The 23,320-nt window shown below is 40.3% G+C and overlaps 1 protein-coding gene across 1 annotated transcript in view; it reads right to left on the bottom strand.

The window, feature by feature from the left end:
- The window catches only part of DCC (DCC netrin 1 receptor), a 1,295,383-nt gene that overhangs the window by 992,365 nt on the left and 279,698 nt on the right, over positions 1-23,320 (bottom strand). Inside the window, exon 3 of the mRNA XM_030191909.1 lies at positions 20,440-20,724. Coding sequence (XP_030047769.1) covers positions 20,440-20,724 — 285 coding nt within the window. The remainder of the gene's footprint in view (positions 1-20,439; positions 20,725-23,320) is intronic.

Below are 23,320 nucleotides of genomic sequence, written 5' to 3'. Positions count from 1 at the left end.
GTGCCCCTTTATCAGATCACCATAAATTTTAGGTGTGGATCTTGTGTCTAAATTTTATATTTTGATACTGTTTCACAGTAGAGCTATTATTAGGTTTCAATTTACTGTTTTCAACTTTACCTTCAGTTATTGAATTTATGTTTAATCATGGTTATTTTACTAATGTTACGCTGTTAACAAAATTGTAAGTTTTATGTTAAACTGTACCTGCTGTACACCACCTTGGGTGAATCTCTTCATAAAGGCGGTTAATAAATCCCAATAAATAAATAAATAAATGTGTGTATGTTCATCCCAATTAAATTTAATTAGTGCCAATAAATGCTTATTAAAAGGCCAATTATTGGTGCTAATTAGCTCGTTATTCAATTAAATTGTGCACGCATATTGGACATGCGTCCAAATTTGAACATGTTGTTTTTGGCAACTTTTATAGAATTAGGAGCTACAGACCAAGAAGTTCAAAGCGGTGCGCAGCAATGGCAAATACTCAGGGGTGTGCTGGTAAATTTTTAACAACAGGCTCTTTCTTCAGACATAGCCAGCTCTGCAGTTGGAAGGGCCAGGGGCGGCCGGGGGGGGGGGGGGAGCAACACTTGCCTCTCTCTCCTCCCTCCCTTCGTGCGGGCATGCTAGGCATACCTTTACTGGCAGCCAATAAATGGACTGCCACCACTCCCAACGTCTTGCTTTGAGCTGCATACTGGAACTTCTCTCACTTGCTCGAGAAGTCCCAGCCTGCTGCCTAGTGCTGGAAACAAGGAGCGGAGAGCAGCAGTAGTCTATTTACTTGGCTGGCAGGGCTCAGCATCCCCACCAGCAAAGTAAAAGAGAATTTAGCAGGGGGCCCAAGCCCACATTTTGGGAGCCACTTGTTAAAGTAGCCATGGAGGGCCCTACTTTAACAACCGGCTCCCAAAATTCTTAAAAACTTAACAACCGGGGGATCCAAGATGGCCGCAGTCTATTGAGGTGCTGTGAGTCGCGATTACTTTTGTTCCTAAAATGCCTAAACGACGTGGGCGAGTAGCAGCCAGAGCCCCGCTATCTACTCCCTCCTTACCTGGTCCTCTTGACCGTTTTGTTCGACCACAGAGTGTTGCTTTTGTAAGCGGGACGTTACCAGTTGGGATGTCCGGCATGTTAGGAGACTCGGTCTCCCCTGGTTTGGAAACCACCCTCAGTCCCGCTATGCGGACTCCGCCTCCCCAGCCGGTTGGAGCAAGCTCCTTTCTTGTTGACTCGATCGGGTCTCCCAACGAAGGTGAGAGGGACCCGGAAGAATATCGAGTGGAGGACTCGCTATCATCTCAAGTTGGGGAAACGCTACCACCGTGGAATGCGGGGAGAGGTCCCGAGGAACAGAGAGAGATTCATGCGACGGCGTCTGAGAGGTTTGAAATGCCTAAAGAATTAATTGTTAAACCAAAAGAGGTAACTTTAGATAAACTATGGGATTTGGTTTCTGCCTTGGGACAAACTTTCCTGAAACAAGTAAATGAAATTACCCCAAAGGTAAACTTATTAGAGAAAGACTTGGGAAAATTGGAGGAAAAAACTAAAGAAATGGATAATAGAGCTGATAAGGCTGAGCAAAGAATTGCAAAAATGGAAACAGTACAACCTTTGATGATAAATGACTTGGCTAATCTTCGAAAAAAAATGGAAATATTTGACAATTATACTAAAAGCCATAACTTAAGATTTGTGAATTTTCCCAAGATACAGACAACACCTCCTCTTGATATGTTAAAGAGATATTTCCGTGAAGTTTTGAATGTATCAGATCAGAATATGCCACCATTTACTTCTGTTTATTATGTCCCAGGAAAAGAACTGAATCTAATTCCTGAAGCTTCAATAGATGTATCTCTTTTGCTTGAAACTTCTGATTCTGAATTAGCAACGGCTGCAACCTTGGTTGCAACCGTTGCTTTGTTGCCGGATAAGGGTTGGATCTTCCGTCTTTTCTTTCGCAACAGAGAAAAACCCTTTTTGGGTTACAAGATATTACTATTTCCTGATGTCTCTAAGGAGACAAGGAAACGGAGGAAACAATTCTTGCTCCTTAAGTCTGGCATAATACAGTTGGGGGGTACCTTTTTTTTAAGATACCCCTGCAAGTGTATAGTAAGACTTGATGGAAAGAAATATGTGTTTACAGAGCCTACGCATGCATCGGCTCTGATAGCCTCGAGGAAAAAGGACAACGCTTAATTAATAAGTAATACACCTCAATGGCACTTGCTTAATCCTGTTAATTTTTTTCTTTTTTTTCTTTAAAAATTTAAATATTCTCCTTGTATTCCTGAATCTTGGATTCCCAGTTTATGGACTTGAGTATTAATGATTTCTTTATAGATTGTTCAATCTTTATTGTTATGTGATATTTTTGTTTTATGTTCTTTTCCGACCAAGATGTTTTCTTGTAAGTTTGATGAAATGAATAAATAATAAAATAAAAAAAAAAAAAATAAAAAAAAACTTAACAACCGGCTCTTGCGAGCCTGTGAGAGCCTGTTCCAGCACACCACTGCAAATACTGTAATTATAAACATTGTACAAGTTCTTGTGAAAATCAAACATGTTGGTGTAAGAGTTATAACAACTTTTGATTATGAACTAGCTCTGAAATAAGTTTGCTTTTAAATATTTGTGAAAACATAAGTACATATATTGTCATTTGACAGATAAATGAAGATTGCTCCAAATAAAAACAGCTTGATAGACAAAGGATCCATCAAAAACCTTCTTAAAACATATGCCTTTAGAAGGTAGGAAACTTAGGGCCCCTTTTACCACACTGCAGTTAAAGAAGGCCCAAAGTGGCACACCAGAAAAAAAAACCCATAGAGTAGGCAGGCACTACTGCTGAGCACCTGCAGCAGCCTGGTGGTAATGCCTGACTGGCATGCACCAGCGCCGTGGTAACTGTACTGCAGTGTTGTAAAAGGATCCCTTAATAAAAAAAAAAAAACAGTCTGTCATCCAAGAATTTCATCAAAGGTGAGAAACTGTAATAAGCTTAATTAAAAGTACAGGTACTTTAATAGACCATAAATTATTTGGGGGTCCATTTTCAAAACAGAAAAAATGCCCCCAAAGCAGCTCAAAGCATCAGATGGACATTTTTTGGTCTAAAACGTCCAAATTGCTATTTTTGAAACACATTTTAAAGACATTTTCTATGCAGTTTGTCTGCAGTGTATCCAAATCATAAGGGGGCTGGACTAAGCCATAAAAAGGTGTCCTATATGACCAGATGACCACTGGATGGATTAAGGCATGACCCCCCTTGCCCCCCCAGTGGTCACTGAATCCGTCCTCCCCTCAAAGATACCATAGTGCATACCAGCCTCTATGACAGCTTCAGATGTTATGGCTAGTCTATTTAAGGAACAAGCACGTCCCTGGTGTAGCCTATTGGTCGGTGCAGTGCACTGTAGAGAAGGGGACCCAGGCCCATATCTCACTCAAACTGTCACACTTGTGGTGGATTGTTTGAACCCTCAAAAACCCACCACAAACCTACTACACTCAAATACAGGTGACATTTATATGTGAGTACAGAGATGGACAGCATTGTTCTCATAGATGATAGAAGCAACTCCTAAAGGTTGCTTGGATTTTGGGGCTCATTGTAACTGATAAATCCAGCTGTATCTCAAGGGCCCTCATCTGTGCTCACAATGCATGTTGCTTATAGTATATAGTCGAGCAACAAACTGCACTCTGCAAACACTATGGATAACAATTCCATGTGAAATAGATATAACAGTATGAAAAGACTACTGCTCACCTGACCAGGATGAAGAAACAGACCATAACACCCTGTGTGCACCTCTGATCTCAGAAGCTAAGCAGCATAAGGTCTGGATAGTACTTGGAAGGGGAAAAGGCTAATTAAATTGGCAACATGTTATTAAGAGAAAGTTTTAATTACCCCAGAATTAGTTGGATGAATGTCTCATCAGTTTGCAAGAGAGGTAAAATTTCTAGATGTCATAAATGTCTACTGCATGGAACAGCTGGTCTTGTAACTGACAAAATGAGTAAATTAAGTAGTGCCTCATTTTGTCAGTTACGGGACCAGCTGTTCCATGCAGTAGTCATTTATAGCTTCTAGAAATTTTACTTCCCTAGCTAGCACTGATGAGATGTCCAAATAGGATGATAGGAATTATTAGGAAAGGCATGGTGAATAAGACCAAAAATACTAGCCTCTATATCGTTCCATGGTGCAACCTCACCTTGAGTACTGTGTTTAGTTCTGGTCGCAGTATCTCAAAAAATATATAGTGGAATTAGAAAAGGTTCAAAAAAGAACGACCAAAATGATAAAGGGAATGGAACTCCTCTCATAAGAGGAAAGGCTGAAGAGGTTAGGGCTCTTCAGCTTGGAAAAGAGACGGATGAGGGGAGATATGGTTGAGGTCTACAAAATCCTGAGTGGTGTAGAAAGAGTAGAAGTAAATTGATGTTTTACTCATTCCAAAAGTACAAAGACTAGGGGACACTCAAGGAAGTTACATGGAAATAATTTTTCACTCAACAAATAGTTATGCACTGGAACTCTTTGTCGGAGGATGTAGTAACAGCAGTTCGCGCATCTGGGTTTAAAAAAGGTTTAGATAAGTTCATGGAGGAAAAGTTCATAGTCAGCTATTGAGACAGATATATGGAAGCAAATGCTTGCCCTGGGATTGGTACCATGGAGTGTTGGTGTGGTTTGGGTTTCTGCCAGGAACTTGTGAGCTGGCTTGGCGACTATTGGAAACCGAATACTGGGCTAGTGGATCATTGGTCTGACCCATTATGGCTACTCTTATGTTCTTATGCTCTTATATCATATAAGAAAATTAGAATAGCCATACTAGGTCAGACTAATTGTCCATCTAGCCCAGTATCCTGTTTCCAATAGTGGCCATTCCAGGTTACAAGTCACAAGTACCTGGCAGAAATCCAAATAGTAGTAGCATTCCATGCTGCCAATCCCAGGGCAAGCAGTGGCTTAGTCACGTCTACCTTATTTGCAGACTATGGAGTTTTCCTCCAGGAACATATCCAAACCTTTTGAAAACCCATATACGCTAATCACTATTGCCATATCCTCTGGCAACGAGTTCTAGAGCTTAACTATTCATTGAGTGAAAAAATATTTCTTCTTGTTTTAAAAGTATTTCAACATACCTTCATTGAGTGTCTCCTAGTCTTTCTACTTTTTGAAAGAGTAAAAATTGATTCACTTTTACCCATTTTATGAGTTCAGGTGTTATGCATCTCTGTGGAGGAGAAGACTCCTTGAGGTGTCTCCCTAAAGAATCACCACCTAATTCAGAGATGACATGTTAACTTTTAGCACAACACCAGATTTAGCTGCTGGAGCATGCTAAATACCACATTAACAGCTAATGTGGCTAGTATTTAGTCCTCATAATCTCATTTGTCGATTGTCAACCCTTTTCCTTAGAAGTGAATCGATTCACTATCAAAAAAGTACAAAGACCAGGAGACACTCAATGAAGTTAAGTGGAAATACTTTTAAAACAAATAAGAAGAAATATTTACATAGCAAATAGGAGGAATATTTTTTTCACTCAAAGAATAGTTAAGATCTGGAACTCGCTGCTAGAGGATGTGATAATAGCGGTTTGTGCATGTGGATTTAAACAAGGTTTGGACAAGTTCCTGGAAGAAAAGTCCATAGTCTGTTATTGAGATGGACATGAGGGAAGGTACTGCTTGCCCTGGGATTGGTATATGGAATATACTTTACAACATCAAAGATTGATCAGGACCCCTGAGGCAGACCTTCAGGCCAAAACACGGCCATGTCGGGTCATCATTACCTTTTGCAATAAAGCATCTTCTATTCTTCTTGGACTCACCTCACTGGTTTGTTTTGCTTCTCACGGTCTCGTGAGGTTCCTCTTCTCCTCTTGTTGTTTTGTTTATATACATTTATGAGCATAAATTATGGTCATAAATTTAGGAGCATAAACTTTATAAAATAAAACCCATAGCTTATAGTATTAAATGTGATCCCCATCCATTCTCTTTACAAGCTCCATTCATGTGTACCACTCCTTGCAAATACAGACTATATAAGTTAAGCACATATTTACACAACACATACATATAATAGCACTCATGCAGAATTCTAGCAGGTAAATGCATGTGTACATGTGTGCACAAAAATGCCACTATTCTACATATTTATGTATATAATTGGTGCATACATTTTATTGCCTATGTTATATAATTACCCTATAACTGAGTTAATACATGTTAATTGGTGTGTTAATGAATAGTACATCACTTTAGTGTGCAATACATTTTTTTTATGGCACATTACATGCACATCTCTACTAGGTAATATATCCTTTTGTACCAAGGATGTGAGTCCAAGGGCATTTGCATAGGAAGGAAGGGCTTAGACTGCCATAGCAGTTATTGATTAGAACTGTAGGATAATAGATATCCGGGTAGTATAAGGTTTACTTGGTAACTTGCCTGCCTGGTGCAAATGCAGCAGAATTCACATACCACATAGAAAAGATGTTTGTGGATACTAGGTCATCAGGGCAGGTGTGATCTCCACTTGCTCCTGGCATTTGTGGCTCCAGATTTAAAATGGCTGCTGGGAGACTGCCAGGTCACATCAGCCATTTTGAATATTGAGCTGTGATGAATAGAAGCGAGTGGGGATTGCTCCAGCCCCAATGACCCCTAGACCCTCAGGGAAGCCCATAGGTTGTGGGTGGAGGGCAATCTTGGAGGCTACAAGGATCTGGGGGAGGGTAGACAGGGGATAGGATTCTTGGAGGGTGTGGCTTTGCTTTTTGTGAGGGGTATGGGTGGGGGGAGTACCTGACCAGAAACCCTTATATGAATGCTAGACAATAATCAGCTGGGACCCACATAAGTAAGTGTCTTATCCGGATGCATGACTGAATATTGGCTAGGACCTGCAGAAGTACCAGAGGTTGTACCAGAGGCTATCTTCAATCCAGTCAGGCCCAAATATTCAATGCCAGTGCCTGTACATGGCCTGGCATTGAATATATGGGTCTACAGTTACAGAATTTGTAGTCTGCTATTACCAAATGTAGTTAAAAGAGGATACCAATAAGAGGACCAGATCAAACATTGGTAGCAAATTTTAACTGGTTCACCATATTTAATACATATTTCTTTTAAAAAAAGGTAGATTTTAAGCATCTTCTTAAAATTAACAAAACTAGACAAGGCTTTAATCCCATTTGGGAGGTGTGACCAAAAAGCTGCTGCTTGATACATAAAAACTGACTGGAATAATTCCCAGTAACAAACACCTTTAGGACTGGGAGATGTTTAAAAAATTAGAATGTCGTATAAGGTGCATTCTCCCATATACCGGTCTACATATTAATGTCACCATATAGCCCGGTATAGCTCCATACAATATTTTAAAAACTAGACTACCTAATTTAAACATAATCTGGCCCTCAAAATGAGTCATTACATAAAATTGAGTAATATGCGAGGAAACTTTCAATGAAAAAAATCAGATAGATTGCAATATTTTGTTTTAATTTACAACAAAGATTCTTAGCCACCCCCAAATAAACTATGTTGCAATAGTTTAATTTGCTCAGAACTAAAGACTGAATTACCAGGATGCTTACTTGGTTGAATATTGACCAGTACATTTTTAGCTGAAAATTCATCTTAATGTAAGAGCTGAACATTTATGGGGATAATTATTCAGCCAGCAGCATTTTTTTTTTGGCCACCACCAGGATTATTCCCAGATATTCAATCTTCAGCCGTGTCTGGGCATAGGTATGGAATAGGTCCCAAACTATAGATTCAAAAAAGAGGTAATCTCCTTAATTATTGACACATCTATCTAGAAAAGTGAGGAGCTAATACAAGAATAAGCATCAAAACTATGTTTATCAAAATATTAACTGAAACAGTTAATATTAACTGCTTACGGAGGAAAGGCCTCGAGAAGCCCCCAGCATTACTTAAAGCTTCGGGGGCTGGTCTTCATCATCATCGGCCATAAAACCTGCTTGAAAGTATTCAGTTTGTTCTTATTTTTTCATTTTTGTATGTATTTTCTAAATTTTTAGGGAACTGCTTAGTACATTTAATCCACACCCGATAGTACTTAGCTTTTCCAGGTGTTCTAGCGTGCGGGTCCTTATTACACTCTGACCACGACCAATGATGGCCGCCATTTCGAAGACCTGCCTCAGGGTTCTGTGGTCCGTGTACAATCTACAAATGTGCAGTAGAGCCCCCGAAGCTTTAAGTAACGCTGGGGGCTTCTCGAGGCCTTTCCTCCATAAGCAGTTTTTACTGTTTCAGTTAATATTTTGATAAACAGACATTTTTGATGCTTATTCTTGTATTATCTTCTCACTTTTCTACATAGCTATGGAATAACCAGGTTTGTTTTTAGTTGGTTAAGTGTAATACTCAGCACTTAACCGACTGAGACTGGACAAAGATAAGGACTGTGTTTTATGTGGTCCAATTTGTCTAGTTAACCTTTGGACCACTCACAAAATTGTCAGCTACGGATTTAGCAGTTAGTGTTGATATTCAGTGACACTAACCAGTTAAGGGCCACTGAATATCAGCGGATTACCCCACACAAGCAATTTAATCAGGCAGGAGCTTCTCCTGCCTGGTTATCACTTTGAATATTGACCCCTATATTTATAAATTTATGTCATCTATTTCATGTTTATGTTTTCCAAAGCCATAACAGAGGCTGAAATTCTTTCCAGTGTCACTTTTGGGGAGAGGGGAAAGGAAATACTAGGGAAATAAGGGAGAGACCACCTGTAATGCCTCCAGTGATGTTCTGTTGAAAACATGCATCTAACATCAAGGCCTGAAAGGTCTTTCTTCCAGATGAATCCAAGGTTCTGTCCTTTCTACCAGGGACTCTAAGGCATGAGACCAAGAAATTGACCCGCTTGAGTGCAGATTTGACCGCCAAGGAATGGTGAGGCAGCTGTGCTATCTCGAATCCAGGAGCCTTCTAGATATGATACTGTATATCCACCTTCTTGGGTGCGACCTGCACTATGAGAAGAGATTCCAAGTTCTTCAACAGTGTGTTCAAGGATAGGGTGAAATGGCACAGTGATCCCTTCCTTAGGAGGAGACTTATTGCCCAGGACAGACATTTCTGCCCTAGACTCCTCCTCCATCTCCAACTTAAATGGGATGGCTGCAGCCGTCTCTCTCACAAAACAAATGAAAGAGTTCGCTTCTGGTGGAGATTTCTGTCTCTCTTGAGGAGGAGAGGGATCAGATGGTAAACCATATGACTCCTCCTCTGAGAAGTAATATGGATCATCATCTGATTCTCAAAAGTGGTACTAATGAGACTCTTCCACATACTCAGAGGCAGCTGAATGAGTCTACACCTACCTCATCCTGATAGAGCAAGGTCCACACCCTGAAGAACCCCGAGGTACAGCCCTACTCTCAGATCCCGGGAAGATTCCTCCCTCAATGTCGAGAGTGGTACTGCATGTCCAGGTGTTTATGTAAGGCTGGGCACCAGCACCAATGGAACCTTGAAGAGGGCCTGACGATGTTCTGCTGGTGGTGCAAGTGCCATCAATGCCTGAGCGGGAGGCCCCTGCAGTAACTGCACCAGCTCTTTTTGGAGCATTCTCCAGAACTGCTCATCAAAGGTGGACAAAGGCAAAGGCATGGGAGAAGGAGAATAGGCAGCCTGAGAAGACACTGGTGCTGAAACAGTGGCGGGGACTGGGTCACTCAATGACTTGCACACCGGCACCTCTTCTAAGGAGGAGGAACACTCCTCCCAGTGCCGGTGCTTCTCTGGCACTGGAGAATCTGATGTCCTGGTGCTCCTGGCACTGTGCATCAAGGAAGACCAATGCCTATGTTTCTTGGGCTTCCCCCAATGCATAGAGCCCCAATCCCTTGGTGCCAGCTAGGATGCTGCCAAGCCCGTGAATATCCTCAGTGTTAGGTCCAATGCTGATCAGTCCCGGGACCTGTTATCAGCACCTGGTGTTGAGACAGGTGGTCACCCACTCGATTCTGTTGCACTCCCAGTGGATGATGAAATTTGAGTAGCCATGGAGGTTGATGCCACCGGTACCAAAATCAATGTTCCGACCTTTGAGGAACCAAAAAATTGCTCTATTTTAAAACAAATAGGTGGAAATATGTTTTCATTCAAAGAATAGTTACACTCTGGAACTCATTGCCGGAGGATGGTGTAATAGCAGTTAGAGTATCTGTGTTTAAAAAAAGTTTGGACAAGCTCCTGAAGGAAAGGTTCATAGTCTGTTAATGAAATGGATAAGGGAAAATGTTCTGCTTGCCCCAAGATTGGTAGCATGAAATGTTGCTGATAATTGGATTTCTGCCAGGTACTTGTTACCTTCTTGGCTACTGTTAGAAAGAGGATACTAGGCTAGATGGACCATTAGTCTGACCTAGTATGAATATTCTTATGTTCTTATGTTCTCTTTAAGCCAGTCACACCTGCTGAGTTCTCCTCTGCATTTTTAAACAGAGATCTCAATCAGAGATGACATTATCTGGCCCAAGGCACTCGATGCACCAATTGTGCAGGTCTGTGACAGAAATCACCTGTCTACATTGTGTGCACCTCTTGAAGCTGTTGGGGGTCTTCTGAGACATTGAAAAAATAATTTCAACCAAATTAAATTCCTCAATCTTGAACTCTCAAAAAGGTGGGCATTCAAACTGAGGATGAGGCTGCAGCCTAAACCAGTTACACCCAAAAATAAGAATTCCTAAAAAGTGCTGAAAAAAAATCCTTAAAAAATACCAGGGGTTGGAAAAACAAAAAAAATGAGAAAAATGTGACTAAAGAATGAAAAAAAAAAAAAAAAAAACCAGCATAGGAAGGCACTTCACAAGAAATTAGCATGGTATGAGAAGAGAACACGAATACGTTCTCTGAGCTCCACGGATCAAACAAGACTAGAGAACCTGTACTCACGTATTGATCAAGAAGGCACTAGCAGATGAACAGTGCAACACTGCTGGAATCTTCTACTGTACTAGCTAGTCATCATCCACACTCTGTTGGATGATGTCACCCAGGTGTGAGAATAAGAACGCCTGCTTGTCCTCGGAGAATATATTACACATAGCAAAAACACACTGACAGAAAACCAGAACTCTGCCAGCATGTTAACCTGGTTAAAAAAAAATAAAATGAAATAAAAGATGTATTGTGACAAAAGAAGCCTATAAAACTGTATTAACTAATTCTTGAAGTGTATTCTATTGGTCAGCAGGTGGTGTTTTCTGTTATAAGGTATTACAGAAAAAAAATGTTCTGGGCTCTGATTAGCCCAGGGGCTGAATTTCATTTGGAGTATACTGGCATTTGCCCCAGTTTCAGCCAGGGGGGAAGAGAGAGAGAGAAAGATCTCTTTGCTGAAGCCCTGTGATCAGTCATATTTGATAATCTGTAAGAAGCATATTTCCTGATCTCCCCAGATACTTTTTAGAAAGTAAACAATATTTAGATAGTTTTATAATTGATCCATATTTCAGTTACCTGTTATTGTTTGCTGATTTCACTTTTTATGTTTATTGTTCAATATTTTTATGACAATAAACACTGCTAGAGGCTTGTTTACTAAAACTTAGCTCGAGTTATCTGCAGCAGGGCCCATAGGAATAAAATGGGCCCTGCTTAAGATAACTAGAGCTAAGCTTTAGTAAGCAGGGGGGTTAATTTGTTGCCTCTTCTGTCTGGACTGATAAAGAATCCTGGTGGTTTGTGTGTTGGGTCTGTAAATGCTTTCTTGGAACTGTGGGACCACTGAGAGTGTAGCCTCCAGTAGCCTAGAAATCAATGGGGATAATTTCAGAGCGGGAGATTCGCCCAGAGGCGGTTGTGACTTAGTTGGTGGAAGGAGGGATCCCCTCTCTCACCAACATTATTCAACCTAATGATGATACCTCTAGTCAAGCTACTAGCCAATCAAAACCTCAACCCATACATTTATGCAGATGATGTCACAATCTACATCCCATTCAAACATGATCTAACTGAAATCACCAACGAGATCAACCAAAGCCTCCAAATAATGCACACCTGGGCAGATGCATTCCAACTAAAACTCAACGCAGAAAAAAACACAATGTCTTGTACTCACCTCACAACATAACACAAAAAACTTTGATGCCATAATAACACCATACTGTTCTCTTCTGGTCTCTCAAAACTTGAAAATTCTCGGAGTCACCATTGACCGAAACCTCACTCTTGACACCCATGTGAAAAACACGACAAAAAAGATGTTCTACAGCATGTGGAAACTTAAGAGAGTAAAACCTTTCTTCCCGAGATACATCTTCCGTACCCTGGTACAATCAATGGTAATAAACCATCTGGACTACTGCAACGCACTATATGTCGGGTGCAAAGAACAGACAATCAAAAAACTCCAAACTGCCCAGAATACAGCCGCCAGACTCATATTTGGAAAACCCAAATATGAAAGCGCAAAACCCATAAGAGAGAAACTTCACTGGCTTCCACTTAAGGAGCGCATTGCGTTCAAGATCTGCACGATTGTACCCAAAATCATTAATGCAGACGCCCCAATCTATATGCTCAACCTCATGGACCTACCTCCCAGAAATGCCATAAGATCATCCCACAAATTTCTCAACCTGCACTATCCCAGCTGCAAAGGACTTAAATACAAGCTGATGCACACCACTACCTTCTCTTACAAGAGCACGCAGATATGGAATGCACTACCTACAGACCTGAAAGCAATCAAAGAAACAACTATGTTTCGAAAATCTCTGAAAACATTCTTCTTCAACAAAGCCTACAATGAAAACCTAACCTCACTAAGTCCATCCAATTATGAACGTACACCCTCTAAAACTACCTTATCACCTATCTTCCTCCTTCCCTCTCCCTTCCTTAAGCGATACACAGTACTAACTGTATCTGATATCCAACTATGACAATGCTAACAAATCTATGTAAGTCACATTGAGCCTGCAAATAGGTGGGGGAATGTGGGATACAAATGCAATAAATAATAATAATAAATAATAATAATAGTGTAGAGCACAAGCGGCAGGTGCAGGCAGACCTGAACTGTGCTGGGGATAGACCTTCTAATTGGCTGCAGGGTAACCACAGGCATGTGGCTAGGTGTTTTGCGACAGGTGTTTAAAGTAAAAAGAACAATTTTTGTCAGAAAAGAGATGCAGGTCCAAATGACGAAAGAAAAAGCATAAACATTGACAAGTTAGAAACAAAGCTTTAATAAGGCAAGCCAAAGGATAATTTGAAAAGAAGCTAGCCATAGAGGCAAAGATGAATAAGTACATTCAAAGCTAAAAGCCCGTGGACAAGTCAGTTGGACAACTAGATGACTGAGGGGTAAAAGGTGTACTCAGGAAGGACAGGCCCATAGCAAAAAACTAAGCACCCTTTATAGAATAATGCTTAGTGAGATTTTTTTTTCGGTGCCCATTTTTTAGCAATATATAATTGTTACATTAGCTCACAATTGTTTGGCTTGAGTCAGAACAATCTTTCACATATACACAATCAGTTTTATTCTACTTGGCTCTGTCCCTTAAACAAAACCTCAACCCATACATATACGCAGACGACGTAACGATCTACAGCCCATTTAAACAAGATTTAAAGGAAATTTCCAGTGACATCAACCAAAGTCTTCATATCATGCATTCATGAGCGGATGCATTTCAGCTGAAACTTAATGCAGAAAAAAACCAATGCCTAATACTTACCTCTCAACATAACACAAACAAATTCACCACCATTAACACACCAAATCTGAACCTTCCAATTTCGGACACCCTAAAAATTCTTGGAGTCACCATCGATCAACACTTAACACTTGAGAGCCACACGAAAAACACAACCAAGAAGATGTTCCACTCAATGTGGAAATTAAAAAGAGTAAGACCTTTCTTCCCAAGGACTGTTTTCTGTAACCTGGTACAATCAATGGTGCTTAGTCATCTAGACTACTGCAACGCACTCTACGCCGGCTGTAAAGAACAAATAATAAAAAAAACTTCAGGCATCCCAGAACACTGCAGCTAGACTCATATTCGGCAAAACTAAATATGAAAATGCTAAACCCCTACGAGAAAAGTTACACTGGCTCCCACTTAAAGAATGCATCACGTTCAAAATATGCTCCCTAGTTCACAAAATCATTCACGGAGATGCACCAGCCTACATGTCAGACCTGATAGACTTACCACCCAGGAATGCTAAAAGATCATCTCGCACATTCCTTAATCTGCACTTCCCCAACTGCAAAGGTCTATAGAAATGCTAAGTAGTAGTAGTAGTAGTAGTAGTAGTAAAATACAAACTAATGCATGCGTCAAACTTGAGCACACAGTTATGGAACGCACTGCCATGCAACTTAAAAACGATTCATGAACTGACCAACTTCCGCAAACTACTGAAGACCCATCTCTTTAATAAGGCATATCACAAAGATCAACAAATGTGAACATATACCACTCATCCACATATATTCAGAACTGTTTTACAGTATCTGCTTGTTATATTACTATCATGTTTTATCATTAACATGTTACCCAAGATCTTTCTGTAACACTAAATGTCTATTTTCTAATGTATTTCCACCATTCATGATGTATTGTAAGCCACATTGAGCCTGCAAAGAGGTGGGAAAATGTGGGATACAAATGCAATAAATAAATAAATATGTTCCATGAAACAGGGCCCCCAATATTCAGTCTTTATTAGAACTGGATATTCAATGCTGAGCCATGTCAGCTTACTGGCAGTAAAAATCCATGCATGCTGCTGGCTGGCACTTAACCAGATAAGTGTCAATACTTAGCCCTTACCCGGATAAGTTACACTGGATCAAGCCAGAATTGATATTTAAAGGGTCCTATTTGCCTTTTTACCTTAACTGGTTAAGGGCCAATCTCAGCATTTATTGAGTTAAGTGTTGACTTTACCCCTGGATCACCCACATCTTTAACAGTTAAAGAGGATATTCAGTGACATTATCCAGTAACTGGTGCTGAATATTCCCTTGCGGCCCAGTTAGTGTGAATTAACCAGACAAGAGCCTTTTTTAACCAGTTAACCCACTTTGAATGTGGACCTCCTTGGGAATATAACTGCAAATATGCAATCTAAGCCTTGAATATTGGATGTCTCCCCCTCTCTTTTTTAGGAAGATTTTCTGAGCTGACAGATCATAGCATTCTAAAAAGACTCACTCAAAGGTAGATCAGTATTTTCTATGCATAGGCTGAAATCATGACCAACAATTAGTTATCCCAGGGCAACCAAAATGGCAATAGATTCCACCAAAGACAGAGTATCAGTACCAAATATATCAAGAGGTGATAGGTCAATTTAACAGGAAGAAGTTATATAATTAGACATTCACAACCCTTGTCAAATCAAATTTAGAGGGGAGTTATCAAAGTTCAATAAAAATCAAGGCCTGATTTACCAGGAGAGTCACCAACCTGCAGGACCTCTTTACTACAGTGATAAAGTACTAATACTACTACTACTACTTAACATTTCTATAGCGCGCTTCACACTTGAACATGGAGAGACAGTCCCTGCTCAATAGAGCTTACAATCTAATTATGACAGACAGACAGGACAAGTAAGGGATAAGGGTTAGGATAGACAGGACATATCAGGGATAGGGGACAGTTGAAGGTTTAGGTTTAGGAGTTAAAAGCAGCCTGCTACCTGAGAGCCACCTCACATGCAGTGTTAGTTCATTGGCCTAGGACCATCAGGCTGCCAAGCTGTGGCTCAATGCTCCTAGGTTGCTTCTTAAAGGGGACATGGGTTTTGCATCTCATTACTGTATAACCCATGGTAACTTAGTATTCACTGCATTATGGTAATTTAAGTCATGTTAGTTCCCTTTAACATGTGTTTTTGGGGCAAATACTGCAACTTAAAGCCCCATCGCAGGTTGATAACTCCCTTCCCCCTTAATGACATTTCCCTTCAATTTGTCTGTAACTATTAGAAATATACCACTCCATTTCTCCCTCTCTAAATCATTATTCAAACTAACATGAGGGCTTTACTATGCCACAATTCTGTAATACAGCATAAGTCTTTTGTCATCACTCCAAAATGTTTCCCTAGCATTTTGAAAAGGCATTTTCCTTTATGACTACTGCTTGGCCACAATCTCAGGCCCCTGAGTTCTGCACAGCTCCAAATTGTCTGCCTTTCCTGCAGTTCAAAAGCATCTGCCTGCAGAACAGCCTCCGAGTCTCAGTCTTCCTGCCAGTTCTCCCTGCTGTACAAATTCTGAATGGTCTGAGCAATTAGTGTCTGCCAGCCATTGTGATTTCCTGACCTCTAAGGCCTACAACTCCCAGCATGCTTTTCTCTACATGACCTTATTTTTCCTTTCATTCTTCTCAATAGAGATTTTTTTCACAGCATCTATCTCCTTGGAGAGCTAATCCTCAAAGAGGCAATTTTGGGTTAATGGCCTATTTGAAAATGTTCTACTCTCCCTGTGAGCAAAGGTTTGTGCCAATGCTCCTTAGAGTTTGTGTGGTTTCAGGATCTATTGCTTTTCTCTGACTGCAGATGATCTTTACTGCCCCCAGATGCTGCCATCCTAAGTAACTACTTAACCTAATTGTTAAACTTGCATTGCTTCCCACACTCTGTGAAGATGCAGCATTTTGCTAAAGCTGAGCTACCTGCGGGAAACCTTTAGCAATATCTCCTCAGTGGCTGCAGCAACAACAACCAGCAGGATTTTCTGAACTCTGCTCAACACTTTCTCAGGGTACTTTTTCACTTTCCACAAGGACTGCCTCATCACAGCTGGGGTGTAACTTTCATAATAAGTACATAAGTAATGCCACACTGGGAAAAGACCAAGGGTCCATCGAGCCCAGCATCCTGTCCACGACAGCGGTCAATCCAGGCCAAGGGCACCTGGCAAGCTTCCCAAACGTACAAACATTCTATACATGTTATTCCTAGAATTGTGGATTTTTTCCAAGTCCATTTAGTAGTGGTTTATGGACTTGTACTTTAGGAAACTGTCTAACCCCTTTTTAAACTCTGCCAAGCTAACCACCGGGGCACAATTTATAATATCAGGAGGAACATTCTGCATTTTTGTGGTTCTCCTCTGCCTATGCAGCAGCTATAATACTGGAGTCATTACATCCCATCTGAAAGAACTCCCTCCCTTCTGTTTCTTACACCAGGTTTGCAAGCCCTGCGTGTCCAGTCCAAAAGGCAATCATACAATGCAATGACTGAATCCATTACCAGGTGCTCAGCTTTTAATATATGTCATTACTAGATATAGATATAGCAATAAAATAAGTAAATTATGCTTTAAAAAGGAATGTGATGGTATTCAATGTTAATCTAAAATAAAATTGGGATAAGATTAAAGCAAGCTAGAACTTCCACATACGACTCCAATTAAAATGGGGAAAAAGAAAGGAGTTCAACATTTCCAGGATGGTTACCTAGGTATCTGATTGTTGGCCAGGCACAATCAGTATAAAATAATCATTTAAGGTATCCTAATTTCAGGGGCCCTTCTACTAAAATGTGTTAAGTTTCGGACTTAACATACTATGAGCCAAATTCTATATATAGCGCTGAAATTTCAGCACCGAAAAAAATCATGTGCTACGAGGCCCTTTTACTAAGCAGTGGTAGGGCTAATGTGTGAGTAATGCACGCCAAATCGGTACTACCGCAGGGGTAGTGCGGGTGCCCTGTGGTAGTTTTTATTTATTTATTTTTATTTATTTGTTGCATTTGTATCCCACATTTTCCCACCTATTTGCAGCTCAATGTGGCTTACAACGTTCCTTCATGGCATTCGCCATTCCAGAGTAAAAGATACAATTGGCATCACATAAAGAACATGGATAACACACTAGAATTAAGCAATCAGGTATAGAGAGATAACATTTAGGATAAGTAGTGATGCATTACAAGTTCTATTATGGATCATTGTGGTATACCTTGTTAAAGAGATAAGTCTTCAGTGATTTACAAAAGTTGATTAGGTCTTAAATTTTTTCAGGTCAAATGGCAATGCATTCCACAGCTGCGTGCTCATGTAGGAAAAGCTGGACGCATGTGTAAGTCTATATTTTAGTCCTTTACAGCTGGGGAAGTGAAGATTCAGGAACGTGCGCCCTAATCTTTTAGCGGTCCTGGGTGGCAAGTCAATAAGGTCTGACATGTAGGCCGGGCCGGGGCATCTCCGTGAATAATCTTATGAACCAGAGTGCAGACCTTGAACGTAATACGTTCTTTAAGTGGAAGCCAGTGTAGCTTTTCTCTTAGGAGTTTTGAAGTTGGCACTCATTGTTTCCTGTGATAGAAAATAATTTTCTATTTTCTACTGCAGGGGGCATTCCTGGTGGTAATCAGCAGCGTAGCCACCTTGGTGCATACTGCCTGATTGCCTCACGAATACTGCATGGGCACTTACCGCTAGGTCAATGGGTGGTGGTAAAGGCTCAGGCAGTAAATAGCCATGTGCTACTTTTAATTTTAGAGCATGGCTATTTACTGTTCCATTAAAAAATGCCTTTTACCTAGCCGCAGTAAAAAAAAATGGCCCAGCGCATGCCAAAAACACACGTCCACACTACTTCAGGCCACTTTTTACCGTGGCTTAATAAAAGGATTCCTAAGTGCTGTTCTATAAACGGTGCTGAAGGTTAGGTACCATTTCTAGAATACGCTTACTGCTTAACATTAGATGTGAGGATTTACAACAAGTAACCCCTGGTATTAATCCTGACAACTAGATAAGGCATGGATCCCCCTCATTCTATAACAGTGCACACACATTCTAGGAATACCCCTGATCTGCCCATGACCCTCCCATGGCCACACCTCCTTTTCAGATTCGCACAACTAAAAATATGTACATAAATTTAAAATTAGAATCCATAATTGATTATTAGCGCCTAATTATCAGCGCTAATTGGCTTGTTATTCAAGTAAATTGCATGCACCCAAAACGAATGCCAAATCTTAAAGGGATTGCTTTTTTATTGCAGGTTGTGCATTAACATTCAGATCAATGCACGGTACTGCTCCCAGTTAAGATGGAAGCATTTAGCACGTCCTATTCAGGAGATGGTAAGTGATCATGTATTAACTCTGCATTAGCCAGTAAGGCTGCAGTAAGTGTAGTGCTCTAGCTAGCTAAAACATCCATACCCATTTTCTGCCCATGACACACTTCAATAGAAAATTCTGAAAAAATTCAATAACATATGGTTTAATATGTAGAAATTACCACAAAACCCCTTAATGCAAGGTAGCCTGTTTATGGGCAGTAGCCTTGCATTAACTCCCAGATTCAATAAATGGCGAGTAAAGTTCCAAGTGCAAATCAGCAAGTACAGCTGATTTGCGCATGGGACTTAATTGTTTAACAAGCCAATCAGCACCGATAATTGAATGTTAACAAGCAATCATCGTTACTAATTGGGACTAATTTGGATTTATACATATAACTCACTAAGCGTATTCTATAAAGTGATGCGCATAAATCGTACCATGCGGATCTCAAAATGAGCATAGCTATGGGAGGAATATGGGTGTGTCATGGGCATTCTGAAAATTTATGTGCACTGTTACAGAATTTGCCCGATCTGCAGTTATGGCTCCTTTTACTAAGTGGCGGTAAGCCCATTGCGGGCTTACTGCTCGCTATACAGGAAGTACTGCGGGGTTACTGTAGCAGCCTGGCGGTACATTCCAACCCCAACACACAGTCATTTCTGGCATTTCAAAAATGTATTTATGTTTGTAGCGCCAGAGTGTACCTGGAGGTAATCGTGCAGTGCCACGTACTGCCTGGTTACACTGGGTTAGTGCAGGAGACCTCACTGCCACCTCAATGAGTGGTGGTAAGGGCTCCTCCCCGAAATGGCCAGGCAGCAAGTGCTTTACTTGATGCACAGACATTTCCTGTAGGAAAGCGAGACTTCCCTTTTACCAGCTGCGGTAAAAGGGGGCCTTGGTGCGTGTAAAAAAAACGTGCCAATGCCAGTGCAGGCCCCCTTTTGCCACAGCTTGGTAAAAGGGGCCCTTAAATATGGCATGGGCATTTGCACCATGTTTTAGTTGGCATAAATGCTTGCACCAAAATTTTAGTCACGTGATGGCCGCTACATGTTTCTATAAACCATGCCTAACATTAAATGAGGTTTATAGAATAGCGCTAACTGCAGTTTTTTGTCGCCAATTTTTTAGGCGCCACATATAGAATCTAGCCCTAATGCTTAAAGCCCTGTAGTAAAAGGGTTCCATGATTAATTACATCCAATGGTTAAAAGACTAACAATGTACTTTAAAAAATGTCTCACCTGATAATATTCGGACCTCAGCTTCATTTCCAGTTCTGAAACTGCCAGGGTTTTTTGCTAGGCATCGATAGCTCCCACTGTCTCCTGGTTGAAGTCTACTAATTTGTAAAGATCCAGAGGGTAAGACAGCCAGTCGTGTATCACTGGGATTTAATATCAGGTCCTCCTGGTTTTTCTGCCAATGTACAGTAGGCATGGGCTCTCCAACTACTTCGCACTTTAGCAAAACTGTATCTCCTAGGAAGGCTGTGACAGATTCTGTCTGAGAAAGAAACCTCAAGGGCCCTACAAGTCCAAAAGAAAGAGAAAAAAATATGCTCTTGAAAATGTACACAACATATGCTTGTGCATCTCTCAATTTCTTTAAACATCCAGTTCAAATTTCTGAATTTCAAATATAAAAATATCAAATTAAAACCAGTAAAATATCTGTGTCATAACAATAACAACACAACTGCTAAGGACATTGGTTCAGGGTTCAGCAAACCTTTTTTTTTAAAGCAACGGGGCAATTTAAGCTATGCAGATTTTAATATTAAACATTGATTATATTATGTTATTAAAAATAATAAGATTGATTAGGTAGACCAGTGATGACAACAGTGAACCACAGGACTGGGTCCCTGTGTGAAAAGAGTCGCTGCTAAGGTCAGTGAGTTTCTTGATACCCGGAGTTCATACAGTGTTGGGTGTTGGGTTCATACTACATTACTATTTTGGAAAGTACCTCCACCCATAAATTAAAAGACTCACAAAGTTTGATATTCTATAAAACTGCATGCAAATTCTAGGAATGCCCCTAACCCGCCCCTGCCCCCTTTTCAGATCTGCATATGAGAATTTATGCGTGCATCTTTATAGATTACAGATTAGAAAGATGCATGCGTAAATTCAAATTGTTGCCAATTAGTGAAAACAATTGATTGTTAGTGCCCAATTATTAGAGCTAATTGATTTGTTATTCAATTTTATTACATGTGCAATTTGGATGCACACCCCAAATTTGCACATACAATTTTAAGCACCATATATAGAATTTGGGGGCACAGCACTTAGGTATAACCTTATAAAATAGTACCTAGTGTGTTTATTTCTGTATGTAGATGCATATTTTGGCACCTTTGATGTGTGTGACACAAAAAAGTAAGTGTCAAATTATAGAATTGCCCTTCATGTGATTTGTTTTGTTGGGAAAAAGCAGTAGAAAAAGGAAAGGCAAATCTCTGCAGGTACTAACTGAAGTAGCAATTTTCAAAGGATTACTTTCACGACAGCTAGTACTAAGTCTGTAGATAAAATACCCACTGACTTATCATAAGTACATAAGTATTGCCATACTGGGACAGACTGAAGGTCCATCAAGCACAGCATTCTGTTTCCAACAGCGGCCAATCCAGGTCACACGTACATGGCAAGATCCCAAACAGTACAATATATATTATGCTATTTATCCTAGAAAAAAGCAATGGATTTTTCCCAAGTCCATTGCTTAATAATGGTCTATGGACTTTTCCTTTAGGAAGCCATCCAAACCTTTTTTAAACCCTGCTAAGCTAACTGCTTTCACTACATTCTCTGGCAACGAATTCCAGAGTGTAATTACATGTTGAATGAAGAAATATTTTTTCTGAGTCGTTTTAAATTTACTACGTTGTAGCTTCATTGCATGCCCCCTAGTCCTAGTATTTTTGGAAAGAGTAAACAAGCTTTCACATCTACTTGTTCCACTCCACTCATTATTTTATAGACCTCTCTCATATCTCCCCTCAGCAGTCTTTTCTCCAAGCTAAATAGCCCTAGCCACTTTAGCCTTTCCTCATAGGGAAGTTGTCTCATCCTCTTTATCATTTTTGTCGTCCTTCTCTGTACTTCTAATTCCAGTATATCTTTTTTGAGATGCGGTGGCCAGAACTGCACACAATATTCAAGGTGTGGTCCCACTATGGATTGATACAAAGGCATTATAATGTCCTCATTTTTGTTTTCCATTCATTTCCTAATAATACCTAACATTCTATTTATTTTCTTAGCTGCCGCCACACACTGAGAAGAGGGTTTCAAAGTATCATCAATGATGACACCTAGATCCCTTTCCTGCTCAGTGACTCCTAATGTGGAACCTTGCATTATGTAGCTGGGTTCCTCTTTCCCACATGCATCACTTTGCACTTGCTCACATTAAACGTCATCTGCCATTTAGATGCCCAGTCTCCCAGTCTCGTAAGGTCCTCTTGTAACGTTTCATAATCATTTTGCGATTTAACAACATTAAATAACTTTGTGTCATCAGCTATCACCTGACAAAGAACCGACAAGAGGGGGAGCTATTTTAGTTCTAGTCCTTAGTAGAATTTAGGACTTAGTACAAGAGGCAATGGTGTTGGGTCTGCTGGGAAATTAGTGGAGTGCAGTCACTAATGGATCTACAGTAGCGTATTTCATTTTAGAAAAGGTAACTATATATAATGAGGAAGATGGTTAAAAAAAAAGCCGAAAGGTTCAGTTGCAAAGGTTAGGACTTTAAATTAGGCATGGATGTTGTTTATAAATGCTATTTTGGAAGTCTGTACCAGATGGATTCCAGGTGGAAAGAAGAGCAAATGACAGCCAGCATGATTAAAGGGAGAAGTGAAAGAAGTTATTAGAGTCAAAAGAGCATCATTCAAAATATGGAAGAAAATATCCAAATGAAGAAAACAAGAAGCAACATAAGCACTGGCAAATTAGATTCAAAGCACTGATAAAGAAGGCCAAAAGAGAATATGAATATAAACTTGTCGGTGGCTAAAACTCATAGTAATAACTTTTTTTCAGGTATATCAGAAGTAGAAAGCCTGTTAGATCATCAAAGAGTAAAAGGGGCACTTTGGGAAGGCAGGGC

The sequence above is a fragment of the Microcaecilia unicolor genome, chromosome 2, assembly GCF_901765095.1.
Source record: "Microcaecilia unicolor chromosome 2, aMicUni1.1, whole genome shotgun sequence".
Classification (NCBI taxonomy): Eukaryota; Metazoa; Chordata; class Amphibia; order Gymnophiona; family Siphonopidae; genus Microcaecilia; species Microcaecilia unicolor.
This window is presented reverse-complemented; position numbering and strand designations above follow the sequence as displayed.